The sequence below is a fragment of the Dendrobium catenatum genome, unplaced genomic scaffold (genome assembly GCF_001605985.2).
Source record: "Dendrobium catenatum unplaced genomic scaffold, ASM160598v2 fragScaff_scaffold_898, whole genome shotgun sequence".
NCBI lineage: Eukaryota > Viridiplantae > Streptophyta > Magnoliopsida > Asparagales > Orchidaceae > Dendrobium > Dendrobium catenatum.
Genome location: NW_021319360.1, coordinates 1,084,236 through 1,101,116, shown reverse-complemented (window position 1 = coordinate 1,101,116; position 16,881 = coordinate 1,084,236). Strand labels below are relative to the sequence as shown.

Genomic DNA, 16,881 nt, shown 5'->3' with positions numbered 1-16,881 from the left:
CCTACCACCCCAAACCGCATAGGGCCCGCGAGTCGTCGTTATCTCGGTTACAACGTAACGTTTAGGAGAATTTGCTGCGCAGTGGTAAAGTTGAATCAGGTATCGAACCCGATACATTCGTATACGGTCAATAGGAAGTCGATCAGGTCGAAGTCAACAACAATATCGGTTGTGGGACGTCATATTTGTCTTAATACTTCATATTGGCCTTCAAGGTATACATAAGAATTCACTAATCAAGGGCATAAACAATACGACATCCGATCTCTGTCGACAGCCAAGACGAGTCGACAGGTTCAAGCTTAAATGGAAATGATCCAATTACCCCGTGAGGCCGTGGTTGAATGTTATATCTCTATCGGGAGGGTTCACAAATATTAAATGACCTCCAATATCCAAATGTCTTCCAAAAGGCTCCATCCAAAACCAAAAACTCCCAAAATCCAAAACCAAAAAATTCCAAACATCATTCAGAATCAGAAAAATTCCAAAATATTAAAGATGGGAATCTAACATAACATTTAAAGCAAAATCTATTCACCTCGCAACAGTTGCCGTTGGTGGACAATTAATATAACTTCAGTTACAAAGAGCCAAATGCCTAGTCGAACATCGGATTCATCTCAACCAATCTCCTGCCATAAGGAGTGCGTACTGGTCCTCTACGGCGGTTCGCCCGCCAATGGCACCGCAGGATAAACGGCTTTACCGGGGCCTCCTGAACCGAGTGGTGTTTCTGCACCCAAAAGGACACGACTACCCGGTAATACGAGGCCAGGCCAATACTCCATTTATTGCTCAAATCATTGAGATATGATCAATAGGATAGATTGATAGGCATTAAAGCCTCTGTAAGCTAGGTGATTAGATTTTCATCCCCTAGAAAAACCATTCACTCCCAGGTCTACAGGTACCCTTGAGAGAAGACCACATGGTGGAAGGATCATCTTCTGTCAGGTTGGGTCGACATACCGTCTCTGACTAAGTTAGATCAGGGACCTGATGGCCGGGACGACGGGACCATGGGATCTGATCGGGTTAGTTCATATCATCCATTTCCACACACATTCAACTTTAAGTGCAAGATGAGATGAAATTTCTAATTTAAAATCAAACCATTATCCAACCCACATTACTAAACATCCTCAATATTTCAAATACATATATATGCTGCTATATATATGCCAATACCCACGTATAACTCTAACGTATCTGATTGACGACTAGCCTTAATCGAAAGTTCTCTCTCCTGATCGAGAGGGGTAATTAACTATAGGGGCTTGCGCCTATAGGAAACCAGAACTCAGATCATAAAGTCCTCGCAAAATGAGGGCGAAATCTCTGGGTAGTGTCTTATCTACAAACCCATCTACCTTCCAAAATTTACCCCGGAACTTAATTCCATTAAAACTCCCTCGCCAAATACAAAGAAGAGCGAGCGGAGGCCGGGGTCGAATTTTCGGAGCCCACAACCGTACAATGGATGATTACGTCCGAGCCTTGACGAAGGTTTACCAATCTTCCTCTTGCATTTCCTTAGTCTAATCCCCTTTCTTATGATTTGATTTTAGTCATGAAGATCGTGATCGCCTAACTCTGTCGAGCCTAGTAAACGTAGAGATTGAACGCACTTCATGTGTTTTTAATCTTATTGTTATCTTAGGGATTTTTCGTTGAAAGCTATTATGTTTGCATGTTGTTGATTTCCTATGTTATTTTGATGATTCAAAGCTATTGTGCACCTTAGCCTAAACGGAAGTGATCGCTCTTACGTTTTATTTTGTCGTTTTATCTACTAATAATTCTAATCATTATTATTTTAATCAATAAGTGTGCAAGTTCTTTTCAAGTTATTGTATGCATTGTAGTCTTACATTAGGTAGGTCTTCAATTATTTTCCTAGAAGAAACTTTGGAAAGAAAGGAGGGAGGGAAGGGAGGGGGGCCGGTGGCTTGGGAAATGGGTAGGGCGGTTGGGAGGTGGAAAAGGGGTGGCCGGCTGGGCTTTGGAGGGGAGGTTGGATTTCGGTTAGATGAGGGAGAGGGTTGTGAGGGCCGGCGGCTTAAGGGGGAAAGAGGAGGGGATGGATGCTTGGCCGACGGGTTGGAGGGAATTCGGCCGGTGGTGGATGTGGATGGGGAAGGAGAAGGGGAGGAAGAAGTGGAGAAAGAAAGGTAACCACGAGCTCGAACGCTTCTAACGGCTGGTGGGTGATTCGATTCCCTCTCCGAGGATTCTCACCAAAGCATTCTCACAAACCTCACAAGAAACAAATTGCTGAAATTTTCATAATATCATTCATGAACCCTTAAAGAAGGAGAAGGAAGCTTTAAATAGCCAATATGCCCAATACAATGAAAAAAAATAAAATAAAGACCATCTTGTCCCTCGGGCATACACATGACTAGGCCTTCAAGTGGGGGCATAAAAAGGAAAAGTACAATAAAACTCATAAACTAATACTTCAAAAATAAATTTAATACAATGATGATCAAAAGTAAAGCGGCGCAATCGTGGCCGTAGATCGACGGCCGTGTCCCTGGTATACTCTCCAAGGTCGGATGTCCTCATCACTTACAACTCTCAATAGAGTTTCCCATATCTTGAATGATTATTGAATGATTTTCAAGTTTTGAACAAAGTTTCTAGATGTTTGACTCGATTTGTGGAATTTGGAGGCCAAGTGGGAGAGAGAAAAAAGGGTTTGAGAGGTTTATCCTAACCTAGGGGAAATGTATTGTATGATTTCCATAAAATAGATAGAAACAAGAGTAAAGGGTCAAACTTCCATTTTATTGATTGCTTTAGCATGTGTTTCTCGCATCTAAAGATAGAAATAAGAGGATTAAAGGTCAATTAACTTGATAGTCGATACCTAAATACAATTGTATTATGATACAAATTATTTCTAAAATAATGAAGTGGAGGTCTATTGAACTGATAATATTTTTATGTAACCCAGGGTTTCTTTGAGAGCTCAAAGTTTGTTGTTAAAATCAAGAACCTAAATCAAGAATTCTAGGAAATTCCTCGAATTGAAGCTTTTCATTCATGCATGGTTGGTGACCCAGTAAGTAAAGAACGAATCAACTCCATACCCAAAGTCTGGCCTCTCAAAATCTCATAATTTGAGTTAGGACCAAAAAAGAATTTAAGATTCTTCTATACCTAATTTCTTTGCAGTGCTTTTTCTGATCCTCTACGCCTTCCTCTAAAATTTCATGGCCATGTGCAGTATTATAGAAGTAATTTTAGGAGGTTGAGAGGATTTATAATAGCTTCAACTTGTTTTTGTTGTTGGGCCTGTAAGAATTGTCTTCACTTCTAAAGTATCTGAACAACATTACGTTTCTATATTTATATAGATATATATTAAAAAAATGTGAACTTTCTGGATTATTTAGTAGGAATTAATTTAGTATAGATTTTATCGGTACTACTGTTATGTCAATAAATCCTTCAGATAATACTTTCATTTTTTTTCTTCTTTGTTCTTCTCTTTGAACATTCTACATTATTGTTGTTGATTTGAAACTGCCAAATGATTCAGTGTGGTTTGAAGGTTTTATCTTTCACCTGTACTCATTTATAAAGTTTGCTCCTGCAGGTCTCTTGGAAGACTTAGCCCAGGTCACACAGTTTACATCACCGGCTTAAACTGCTTAACAAATCGAAAAAAAAGGTTAACAGCCCCTATTTCATTTTGTAAATTTTCCACACCTATTATACTCTAATTCACGTGTTTATATTAAAAATTCTGTATCACAAACTTATAGAGCAGTTTGACGGAGCTTTTGAACTTTCTTTCTGTTTAAAGCTTGATGTAAAAACCTTGTTAAGGCCTATGAACATGCCCACCTAGACAGTGGCCTTTCACCTTTACAATCTAAATCTCTGATTGGGAGTAAGAATTTGAAGAAAAAAGGAATAAGAATTAGAAAGAAAGTTAACACTTCCTTTTGAATTGAGTTTTTAATGAGAAGAAAAGAAAAGAAATGAGAGGAAAATTTCCCTCTATATCATCAATTTTTTCTCTCCCAAAATGAGAGAAAGGCGGAAAGAAAGGGAATTCACCTAGGAATTGGATGAATACTTTTCGTTGCTCTCTTAAAACTTCCAAGTAAAACTAAAAAAATATACCTTTTTTTTTCTTTGCACTAATATTTTCTTTTGTTCCTTCAACTTACAATCAGTTTTAATGCTTGTAATAGGAAAGGATTCTGAGCATAGAGGATCTTTGGATAATCTCTTTCATCTGTCAAATTGTACATTTGTTAGTGAAATGTAGTAAATTATGCACGCATGCTTCCTACATGTTGTGTTAGCCTTGTGTTTTAGGGTCATTTAGGAAGGTCGATGCAACCACATCAGTAGAAATGTAGGCGTTAAATAGTGCAGCAACTTACATTCTTTCTGACAGATTGAGAGAATTAAATGGTACATCAAATTATGTATTTAGCACTTATACAAGCTATGCCGCCAATTATATGCTCGTGACTCAACTGAGCACGTTCAGTCAGCATTTTATTGTAATTCCACTATTTCAAATATAGACCAATTTCCGAGTTATTCCTTTAACCATTGTTTTATCATTTTTTACTGAACATACCTTAACAGGGATATAAGGGCAGTTTGCATTAGGATTGTTTTTTTTGGGTCCCTGGAAGTGGGTGACCTCTGGTTTGAAGTTAGATCTCCAATTTTATGCTCTTATAGTTCTGTTATAAGTTTTCATTTAATTTATGAGAAGTGATATACTTTAGATATTATAATTTGTGTAGTGGACAATGTACCAAGCAAAGTATTCCTAAAAATCTACTCCTTCGTGCTCCTTAAAACAATGGAAGGAAATATAATGAAAGCAAATATTATTGCAAGACCAACTAGAGCCTCTTGCTTTTACTTATTTCACAAACTTTTTTGCTAAGAATATTAATTAAATTCTCTTCCTTACTGCTATTGGCCCCTAATGTGTTAAGTGTTGCTTAAATTCCCTCAATTATTTTGGATAAGATTTGTTTTGATTTTCAAGATTCGTGACTACCAAATTCAAGATCTATTCATACTTAATTCTCTAAGATTGATTGCTACAAATTTTAGATCCATTCACACTTGATTTTGCAATATGGTGGCTATCAACTCACTCTCTATTCTCAGTTAATCCTTAATATCTACTACATGTTGCAGCCGGAGAAGGAGAAAAAATAAATGATTCCATGCATCCTACATTTAGCAACCTAGTATGTTTTTCAATCATTTAAAGTAACCATTACGTAAGCCAACACAAGGGCATTTTTTAGAGAAGAATAAGGAGGTTGTGTCTAAATGTGTGTTTTTGTGTTTGGAGGAAGGGGGGATTTGAAGAGCCACGTTTAAGTTCCATGAATGAATTTAAAGATCTCTTAATTCCTTCGTGTTTTCCAAGGGGATAGGTGACATTTATGAGGAAGTGAGGGAGGGTTGGCAGTTCAGGAGAGAGGAGGGAATTGGGGTTGTTTTAACTCTAGTGATACGCATAAACTCTACATCATACATAACCACAATGGTGATGATGATGGAAATGCACCACACAAATGGGCTTGCATATGAAGTGCATGCTTGAAAGCAGGATCAGTCATGTTACAGAAATTTATAGCTTAATCTTTTTCGACAAACTAAGTTGTTTGGTAGTTTTTTTTTTTGACAGAATCTTTTGATTTCTTATAGGCTTGAAGTTTCATGGTTTGAGAAGGATTCTGAGTCTACGTTTGTGAACCTAAGCAGCTTGCCGGCTCTGCTCAACTCATCATGCCTACACAGGCTATATTGTTTATCTGATATTCATAAGCGGAAAAATTCTACAAATGTATGCTTCTTTTAAATTTTTTTTTTCAGTATTCCCATTGTCACACTAATTTTTATCGATTATAGTTACATATTTTAATTCATAAAACATGGAAATGCAGCACTAATATAAACTTTTTATATTTGCTAATACAAATTTGGCTTATACTCCGAACATGAAATATTCATGTTAACTCCAAAGCACATTTTTTCACTTGTTTTCACTTGGTGCTACATTCATGATGGCTTGAAGGAAGACACTGATCTTCCCATGGGAGGAGACCATTATACTTTATATGAAAGAAACACATGAGCTATGTTAGATTTTAGTATTTGTAAAATGTGTTTGGTCTTCAATTTCACTCTTTTATACAAGGCAAATGTGAACTATATTTAATTTGTGCAAAATGCACTAATCTATCTACGAGCGAGTTCTCGGTGTGGAGCATGTTAGGCTTCATTAACTTGATTAGAGCTTGGTGTTCTCAATTGACAGTAGTGTATTATTATCATTCCTCTGTCTCATGTTGTTGACAGATCTGCAGCGTCCACCTCAGCTTGATCGAACTCCATCATATACGCCCAGTGTTATCCCATACTGTGTGTGGCCATCCTGTTTGTGAGACATGCGATGGAGTAGTTCAATGTAGCTTTTGTCATCTTACCTGCGAGGGTGAGCTTATGCGGTGCTTCCACTTGGAAATTACTGTTGCAGATGGAAGTTCGAGTGTTTTTACATGGAGCACAGGACAGACTGCTTCAGAACTTCTGCAAATTTCTCCTGATGAGTTTTATGAACTTCCAGAGGTAACATCTTGAATCGCTTCTTCTGGAATCAGTTGTTCTGTGGCTGCCTAAATATCATTCACTTGGGAAATATGTTTTTTCAACTGACATATCATATTTTTCACTAAGCGTGGAGAAGAACTAATCCATCGTTTTCTTGCTTTCCTTGATGAAGTGTATTTTAGGCTCTGCTTGGATGCTTGGGAACGTGAGTGAAAAGAAATGAAAAGTAGTTAGAAAAAATCTCAAATAATTATTGTCGATTCATAATAAAGCCTTAAATTACTTACATTTCACTTCCCTCACTTTTTTCCAATCCAAACAAAGCTTAAATGTTAAGTTGTAGAGTTCAATTTTTTCCCTACGAAGAAAATGCATTGCGCAACCTTAGTTATCGGTCATAGACATCGAAATCTAGTGAAATTTACAACAATGGCAATAGGAAGTGGTCATCAATTGGCAGAACTTCAATAAAATATAGCTTGGTATAGTCTAGCATAGTTTTGCATGCTTGGCGAAGAGGTGTCCAGTCCCAATCATCATGCACGTATTCTACTTATCCCTTTTTTTGTGGGTGAATTACTGAATTTAATTGCAATTAGTAGAAATTCTAAGTTGGTATGCTTAAAAATCCCGCTTCCATGGAGGAGCTGAAGCCCCCAATTATGTTGTCACTAAACTCTATAATTAGTTATGACTCCAACCTCGAGGATGAAGTAGTGAGAGAGGGAGTAATGATATGAACCAAATTCTAATTAGTGAGGGTTAAATGTAGTTAATTAGTGAATGATTAGCTTGTGTGGGTCTTATAAGTTTATAAATATTCCTTTTGAGTATGAGACATGAAGAGCAATAAGTGTGTTGTCTCCATATCAATTCTATGATCCTTTATTTTGAGAGTAAGACTTTGTTTGGAACAACTTCTCTTATTGTTTTATGAAGCAATTTTTTAGTATAATTTTTTATATTAGAAACTTGCTTTATAAAACAGTAAGAAAACTATTCCAAACGAAGCTTAATGTGACTGCTAGAAACGCTCTATTTGGGATTCACTTTGCAACCTATTGCTCTACTTATTGTCTTGTTTTTTCTTTTGTCACGTCAGGATGAGCAGGCCATGTATCTCTACACCCTGAAGAATGAGAGGTTCATGATTGCAATTGTCCATTCTCTACCGAAGCCAGAGAGATGCTTTGTTTCCGGCAGCAAGGAGGATTATCCTATTTGGGAAATTACACGAGCACAGAAATGTGATTGAGGCTTTCCAATGAACTTGTATCTCTTTACCAATTCTGGGAAGTAGGTTTCATTTTCTGTGGACATTATCATTTTTGTCTCGAGGTCTTCATAAATTTGCAGATGGCTACATGCTTTGGGCTGTTATAACTGTGCTTTAACGAATGCATTATTACTGCTTTATTTGTCTTGTCTGATATTTGATGTATGCATACGAATATTATAAGAGAGGATGTTCTTTTTTGGTCACCCATTGTGGCCAGCCGTCTTTTGTCTGTAGATTTTTTTTTTTTAAAATATATATATATATAAAATTCATATTCGAATATCTTTTTAAAATATTTATATAAATTTTAATCATATAACAACGATGACATTAAGTTTTTATCTTACTACGTAGGGTTGATTATATGAATTTTTTGTCTTCATTGTGTAAATTTATTCCATGCGGATGAGGATGCCATTCGGAGGCAAATTAGAATGTGTCAAGTCATTTTTTTGCTATGTACCGTTGTGTATGTGGCGTGTTTTGATTATCATTGTTATCAGCTAACGTACCATTGTGTATTGGTGTCTGCACAAAATAATTTTTATCTTGCATCATGTTAAGAGTTAAATTTTCATTTAAATTTAATAAAAAGTTTATTTCTAATATTTTATATTCAAGCCTTTTTAGGTCTATTTTTACTTTATTTAAAATAGGTTAAATTTAATACATCTATTCTCCTAATTGGATCATCAGAAGGTCAATATGTTATGTGATCAAGTCATTTAAGATGACTTTGCCAGTGGAGCAACTTGAACTTTTTCACATTTTATCTTTAAGAGTGAAGCCACTCATTTACATGAGTATCATCATCTTTGTAACTTTTAACTTAATTTAATGCTTCTATTTTAATTGCCAACATTCTGTGCCATAAAGAATGATAAGTTTCACCATGATTTTATAGAATTTCTTTAAGTTTAAGGGGGTTTTTTTTTATCGCACAATAAGTTAGATGCATTCCTCCACTTCAACTACCATGCTTGAATTTTACTAATAATATTCCCATCTATGTTTCAATTATTTTGAATAATAGATTTGAGATATCTAAAACTTGTACTTTTATTAATGACTTGATCACCCAAAGTCATAATCTCCTCACTAGAATTATTAATATTAAAATTACATTTCATGTATTCGAGTTTATATTTACTCAAATGAAAACCTTTAGACTCTTAAGGTTTATCTCTATAATTCAAGTTTTTCTTTAACTCTCTCTCTAGTCTTATCAATAAGAAGAGTATTATCACTAAAAAGCATACATTAGGGTTAAAGGTGTAAACGAGTTGAATCAAGCTCAAGTAAAGGGGTGTTTGAGCTCGGCTTGTGAGTCAAATAGTGAGCTCAAACTTGAGTCGAGCTTGAGCTCGACTCGCGACACAGAAATGAGCTCTTCGAGCAGTTTGATTTCGGTTTCCAAACCCACGATTTGCTATTTCCTGCAAGGATTTTTCGGCCAACAAGAAAGTGTCCACGTGGTCGACGCCAAGTGGCCAACTGTTCGGTCCAACATTGCTTTTACTTTAGATAAATGAGCTCTTTTTTGTTTTTTCTCTTGTATAAAATATTTAATGTTTTTTTTTTTTTGGGAAAATTTGGGGCCTTAGCCCTTCAATTAAATAACTAACATATTACATGTATACGGTGTATAAAGAAAAACCAAAACTCCTACATAAGAAAGACAAAACCTTATGTGGGTAAAGGTATAAAAACCCATCAACTATACCACCCATATACCAAAAAAATAACAGAAAAGAAAGGAAGGAAAACTGCCATAAAAAAGGCCTAAAGGTTGTGACATTCACTGCCCCAGCACAGTCCATAAATCCCAGCACAATCCACATGTAAATCCTGCCCCGCCTAGTCCAACAGATGGAAAACCTGCAAGGAAAAAAGTAGGCGAAGCAGCAGCTGACGAAGAAACAAGCCAACCTCAAAATAAAGGGCTCCAGAATTATGGTAATCAGAACACAGAAAATCGAAGAGATGATCCCCTGGTTGCCCATAGGCCATCCAAGGGGAAGGGGCAAGATAAGCAATAAAAAGGAGCGTCATCATCGTCCTGATTACCGCCCCCAAATCTGACGAAGAAACCATCTAGTGATAGAGCGAATGCCAATCAATTTTAGCAACCTAGAAGAAATAAATGGCACGAAACTGAATTTCATAATAGGCTTGAGTCTCTCAGCTAACACCTTGACAATGATCTTGTATAGTGAATTACAAAGAGCAATAGGTCTAAAATCAGCAATTTCCATAGCATTCTTATGTTTAGGAATGATGGCTAAAACAGTAGCCTTCACTCCATTCGGCATGTAGCATTTGCTAAAGAAAGAACGAATGGCCCTACAGACAACAGGCCCAATAATATGCCAAGCTGATTTATAAAAATAAAAGTTAAATCCGTCCGGACCTAGAGAAGAGTTAGGTTTGCCTTTGAAGACCACAGATTTAATATCCAAATCCGAAACAATAGAGGTGCATGAAAAAACAAAATCATCAGGAACAGCAATACCAACAGGAAACAAATCAATCCTGAGATTAGTCGGAGGGATAGGATTGTACAGTTGCTGAAAATAATCTGTAATATTTTTAATAATCTCAGGTCTGGAAGTATTGGGATTAGTAGAGAGGAGGTTCACCACAGAATTATTAGCACCTCTCCTAGCTCTGATTTTAGCATAAAGAAATTTCAAGTCATCTTCTCCTCTTTTCAACCAGTTGACCTTAGCTCTTTGAATAACCCAAGAATTATAAAAGGAGGTGAAATTAGCAATTTCAGCATTAATCTCCTTATAAGATCTAATAAACATCAAATTATTAGGATCCGAATGAAGAGTACCCAAAAGCTCTTTTTGTTTATCCAACAAAGCATCCAAATGAAGTTTAACACAGTTAGAATTGGACCAAGCCTCCTTTTTAATACCATCTTTAAGCAGCTTAAGAGAAGCAGTTAAATGAGATAAAGGATTCCCTGAGCAAGGTTTAGAGAAAATCTCCATAAGGAGAGCCCAATAATTATCCAACTTGGACCAATAATTCTTAAAAAGAAATCTGTGATGAACATGAGCTACCATCCCGGAGTGTAAGATGATAGGAGAGTGATCAGAGCAAGAAGGATTTTGAATGGAACAGTAAGAATCAGCATAAGTATCCAACCAAATATCATTAACAAGAACCCTATCAAGCCTTATATGGATAGGATTATCTGTACGTTGATTATACCAAGAATAATTAAACCCAATGGATTTAAGGTCCTTGAAACCATTCAAGAAAATCATCTCATTGAAGTCAGTCAGAGCAGAGATGGAGATAGGAGTCCCACCAATTTTTTCCTTAGCAAATCTACAACAATTGTAGTCCCCCATAAGAGCCCAAGGGAGATGAATATTATGATTTGCATGAGAGATGTCAACCCACAAAGCTTTGCGTTCAATGGGATTGTTGGAAGCATAAATAGCTGATAGCTGAAGAATAGGCTGATTGGCAACAGTAATAATACCCGTAATTAACTGTGAAGTGATCAGAGATGGCGTAAAACCCAGTTTAGAATTGTTCCATTTAATCCAGATGCGACCCGATGAATTGAGATGAAAATTATGACAACTAGATTCCGAAGGAAGAACAGAATGCATAGAGTCGAAGAAAGGGTCCTGAAGAGACAGGACATTAATACGATTCTCCAAAATACATATTAAATCCAGCCGAAAGGATTGAATCAATTTCTTGCAGGCAAAAACCTTATCAGGGTGATTGAAACCCCTGATATTCCACGCCGCCATGGGTGGAAAAGACATTAATGTTTTTTGGAAGGTTGAGGTTTTTTGGTCTGCTTCCCCCTTGCAGTTTTTTTGTTAGTTGCAGAATTCAGAGATTGAGAATCCTTAGCTTTTTTAAGCTTCTCATCAATCACCTTATCAATCTTCTCTTCCTTGTCATCAAAAAATTCCTCATTCTGGCATTGATCATCTTCAACATTCAAAGCTTCAAAGCTATTAGAAGAATTGATAGATTTTGGAGGAGAGGACAATTTGGTGTTTTGAGAGCTGGAAGCAGAGGAAGAAACTTGCTGTGGAGAATTGAGATTTGGAATATTCAACCCTAAATCAAAATCTGAAGTAGGAATAGTAATGTCATCAGTGGGAATAATATGCTCCGAAGGGAGATTTTTGGTCGTGGGAGAGTGCGGCTGAAAGTGAAAGGAAGCCCCAGGTCATTAAGGGCAGAATCCACCGGATTATCAATCACAGGAGCAATACCAGAATGAGAAGCCCCCGCAGTATCAGAAAGAACTGCCAGAGACGGCTTAGATTTAGCTCTGTAACGAGGCTTCCTGCTAAAACTTCTCCCTCTGTTCTCCGGTTTATTATTGCCATTTAACCCATCTTCCACATGAGGTTTTTTCAAACAGGATGACGAAAAATGCATTAAAGACTTACAATGGTCGCAAGGAGATGGACGCCATTCATATTGAACTTTCAGGTTCACGTCCGTTCCATCTAAAGAAACACGAATAATCTCTGGGTAATTCGCCTGATTATCCGGGCGTACGTGAGCCTAGTCTTTAACTCAGTGAGTTTATCAGCAGCAACAGGTATACCAACCTTACTAGCAATGCGCGAAATCCCCCCCGAGTTCCAACAAGCTAAGGGCAAATCATGAATTTTTATCCAAATCGGCACAGTAGAAAATTCCTCCCTCTGAGGAACGAATTTAGGATGCCATTTCTGGAAGATAAACGGTTTCCCCAGCAGAAACCAAACACCTCTTGACCAGATAAGATCAAAGTCTTCTCTACAAGAAAATTGAAATAGGAAAAAACCATCATTCAAGGAGAGGAGCTGTACCGAACCTGAAAGATTCCAAGTCTTCTTGATCGCTCCCGAGAGAGCTTCGTAGAAAGGTCTACGGCCCACCGAATAGCCGACCAAACAAAGGCTCCAATCTTGCCCCCCTTTGCTCAAGATATCACTAGAGAAGGGAATAACCTCCGGTTCAGAAGGATGATGGGAGAAAGAGAACGTATTGGGATTGGAGACTTCCGGAGCAAACACTTGGCTCCAGTTCTTAGGAGGAGAACAGAGAAAGCTTCCAGCTTTGGAACTTAAAGGAGGAAAGTTCGAAGCTGGAAGAGAGGATGAAGCCATAGAGGAAGCCTCCGGCCAAGCCGGAGGGGGAGGAGAAGAAGAAGAGCGAAACCAGCAGGAGGCGGCGGGAGGGCTAAGGAGAAAACCCTAGCACTCAACACGCACTCTCCCCTGAACAAGTCTTCAAATTTGTCCGCTCAGTAATATTTAATGTTTTGACATTTGACAACAATTTAGAATGAGCAGAAAATTTAATAAAATTTGAGAATGATATTTAATGCTTTTTCCCTTACATTTGGCACCCATTATTTAATGTATATATATTTTAAAGATTTAAATTTAATAAAAAAAAATAAAAAATTATTTCTATTAAAAAAACCTAAAATTATTCGAGCCGGCTCCCGAGCTCACGAGCCGAGCTTCATCAAGCTTTACCTTGCGCCCCGCTACTTGACCTTGAGCTCGACTTGTGAGCTTGATAAGCTCGGCTCGCGAGCTCATAAATCGAGCTCGCGCCGGCTTGTCTCACTTACACTCCTAGTTAGGGTACATTCTCTTGCAAAATGTCTAGTAAGAACATCCATGACTAAAGCAAAAAGATATGGGCGTAGAGTTGATTCATGGTGTAATCCAATTGAAATGGGACAATATTTGGTCAAACCACTTTGTGTTTGAACATGAGTAACATCTTTTGCATATATATCCTCAATGAATTGAATATAAGCATTATTCATTTATTTCTTTTCTAGAACTCTTGAGAGCACTTCTGTTGAAATTTTATTATATGATTTTTCTAAATCAATAAATATCATATGTAAATCCTCCTTATTCTCTCTATACTTCTCCATCAAACCTCACAACAAATATATAGCCTCCATGGCATAAAATCCTACATGAATCCAAATTGATTTTGAGAAACATTAGTATCACGTAACCTATGCTTAATAACTCTCTCATAGTTTTAATGTAGGTCATTAACTTAATTTCTCTATAATTTGCACACCCTTTTGCATCACTTTTATTCTTAAACATTAAAATCAACACACTCATTCTCTAATTATCTTACATCTTCTAGTCTTCAAAATAATATTGAAAAGTTTCATAAAAAAAAAAAAAATCCTTTTATCTCCTAAGCATTTTACACACTTTAATTGGAATATTATCAAGTTCATGTATTATTGTGATGAAAAAGATTGATATTTTATTTTATTTTGAAATTATGATTTATATATATATATATATATATATATCAATTTTTTTTTTTAAAATATAACAAAAGATATTAAGTACATCTATGTATTCTAGACATCAAACTACAATTCATTCAACGATCATAACAAATTCCTAACGTCTTCTAGAACTCTTTGGCATTAAGAAAATAGTCTACAATTCCTCCATATTGAGGCATAAGGAACCTCATTGCTCTCTTGCCTTGGAAATATTATTATGTACAGAGTCCGTATGCCGTTCGGATTTCAATCACATGAAGACACATTGATTTTATTTCTCTCTTTTGTACATATCCTGTGTACGAGAGAGAAAATTCACGTGTCTTCATGTGGTTGGAGTTCGAATGAGAAGTTACATTTGGATTCAACCCGTAATAATCTCTCCTTGACTATAAAATCTCATATTTACTAAAAATTCCAATTCTATCCTTCACACCATGTTAAAAAGAGCAAAAAGTGGCAAATTTATCACAATATCTTGATGCATTTTTTCATTTATTATTATGATGTGATATTAACATATGCTTTTTAAGAGAGTCGATTATCTTTATAACTTTTGTATCTCTAATGTAAGTCTTAAATTTCATATAAATACTTTTATAATTTCATGTTCAAAATTCTTATAAATCTCCTCATTTTTGTTATAATTTACTCTAAAATTTAAATTTTATGCTTACAAATATTATCAAAATAACTATAAATAATTTTATTTTATTTCACAAAAATTCTAAATCAGAGAAGAATCATAATGGCAAATGAACTGAACTTTTAAATTCCATGTGAACAGATTAAAAAAGAAAATCCTTTAGCCTTTTTTTCCCTTATTGGTATAGCCTATGCTCTCTTATAGAAATAATTCCTACAAATAAATTTCCTAATTAAACTGCACATTAATACAAATATTCTCATTTTTGCACCACTATATGGTGAAGTGTGGGATGGCCTAAGTGAATAAATAACATGATGAGTTTTGAAATACTTTTACAGTTGAAAAGTGGAATATCTAGAGAGAAAAAGCTAATAGAAAACCAGCAGCTGAAGATGCTCAATTTCCATTTCCAGCTTTTTGATCAGTTCAATAACACATATTGTCATATTCAGTACTATCTCGTTTGATATATTACATATAAAACAAGTGTCATATGCCAAGGGGTGCTTGAATAGTATCCATATGAGGTGGTGGTGGGGCCAATATCATATTTTTATGACATTTAGGAAATATAACATCAATATAGCACTTAAAATATTTGTGGGCTCCAAAAATTCCCTCCCTAGCCTCTCTGCGCTTCTTTATTAATGAGAAGATTTTTAACGGATTTAGGTCCCGGAATAAATTTTCAAAAGGCAGAATAGGTGTTTAGATAAGACACTATCTAGATATTTCGTCCTTATTTTGCAAGAGCTTTATGATCTGAGTTTTGATTTCCCATAGATGCAATCCCCTATGGTTAATTACCCCTCTTGATAATGAGAGAAAACTTTTGATTAAGGCTAGTCATTAAATAAGTCATAATAATTACCCTTTTTTGCGCAAAAAAATATTGTACCTAACTAAGTCATAATAATTACCTAACATAAACTTGCAACGATTTTAGGGTTTGAATTTGGTTTTGGATTTTAGAGTTTATGACTTAAAATCTATTACCATATACTTAAAAAGGGCGATGAAGAAATGATAACGGACCAATCAAGATCCCATAGTTTCGTCATCTCGGGGATGTTATGGTCCTTGGTCTACTTAGTTATAGGAGATAGCTGAACCAACTTGATAGAAGGATCCTTAAATCATGAGTTGTGTTGTCCAAGGACACCTTGTAGACCTAGGGTCGATGTTTGTCTAAAGGGTTGAATATAAGTCAACTTTAGTTAACATATGGCTTTATATCTTACAGAGTGCATCATATAATTCATTACTCAATGGACTTTTAAACATTAGGAAACATACATGCTTTAGCCATGACCGTAATATAGCGGTGTCATTTTGCGGCAAAACGATCCAATTAGAGGGCATGTGTCATATCCTTGCTAGCGAGAAATCAATCGAGAATGAATTGTAGTAGTACATTCTACAAGACATATATTCTTTATGAGCTAAATTTATTCTTCAATTCATCATCCTCGTCAAACCGTTGCGGAGTATGGATGGATTTTAGTTTTATGTTTTTAGTGATGAATTTCGTTTTAAAAATTTAAACTTTTAATAGGATTTGAATTTAGATTTTAAATGAATGACTTTTGAATTTTAAGAGCATTTTAAAAGTAAAATAGTTCTCTCTGATTAAAATTTCATGTCAACACAATTATCATATGTGTGTTTAAGCACTTTTAGCAAATTTATGAAATATTCTCATATCTTATATTGAAGAGTTTGGTGTAAAGATCGGAGCACATGCAAATATAAAGTGGTAAAAGTTCTATTAGGAACATATGAGAAGCCATCAATGATAGACAAGGCAAAACTCTTTAACAACCCAAAAGTTTCAATATTAGAGATTTCTTGTTGTTGACTTGATTAGGCCAATCAATTAAGAAAGTTGAATAGATAGTGTAGGATGATCAAGACATTGAAGGTTGTTTGTGTAGAATAAATATTTGAATAAATTGGAACTTGTTTGAGCAATAAGGTTCTCTAGACCGGTTGTATTTTGTCAGTTATGTGACGAAATAATCAGTAGTT

At 35.8% G+C, this 16,881-nt stretch overlaps 2 protein-coding genes across 3 annotated transcripts in view; one reads left to right on the top strand and one right to left on the bottom strand.

Moving 5' to 3' along the window:
- Nucleotides 1–8,094, top strand: part of LOC110110524 — a 62,606-nt gene extending 54,512 nt beyond the window's left edge. Inside the window, exons 10-13 of one of the 2 annotated variants that reach the window (XM_020842038.2) lie at nucleotides 3,608–3,682; nucleotides 5,707–5,845; nucleotides 6,361–6,630; nucleotides 7,715–8,094. In XM_020842038.2, the coding sequence (XP_020697697.1) occupies nucleotides 3,608–3,682; nucleotides 5,707–5,845; nucleotides 6,361–6,630; nucleotides 7,715–7,867 (637 nt within the window). In that variant the 3' untranslated portion in view covers nucleotides 7,868–8,094. Of the gene's footprint in view, nucleotides 1–3,607; nucleotides 3,683–5,706; nucleotides 5,846–6,360; nucleotides 6,631–7,714 lie in introns of those variants that run through there. The other variant, XM_028697215.1, reaches the window with a different exon arrangement.
- A 1,860-nt stretch (nucleotides 8,095–9,954) lies between these two features.
- LOC110110552 lies at nucleotides 9,955–11,670 on the bottom strand. The gene has a single exon (XM_020842081.2). The coding sequence runs from the start codon at nucleotides 11,668–11,670 to the stop codon at nucleotides 9,955–9,957; it is 1,716 nt and encodes a 571-aa protein (XP_020697740.2).
- Nucleotides 11,671–16,881: the final 5,211 nt, after the last annotated feature.

Bases quoted from the DNA above. Each gene is read 5' to 3' on its own strand.
- LOC110110552 (XM_020842081.2), bottom strand. From the start codon at position 11,670: ATGGCGGCGTGGAATATCAGGGGTTTCAATCACCCTGATAAGGTTTTT.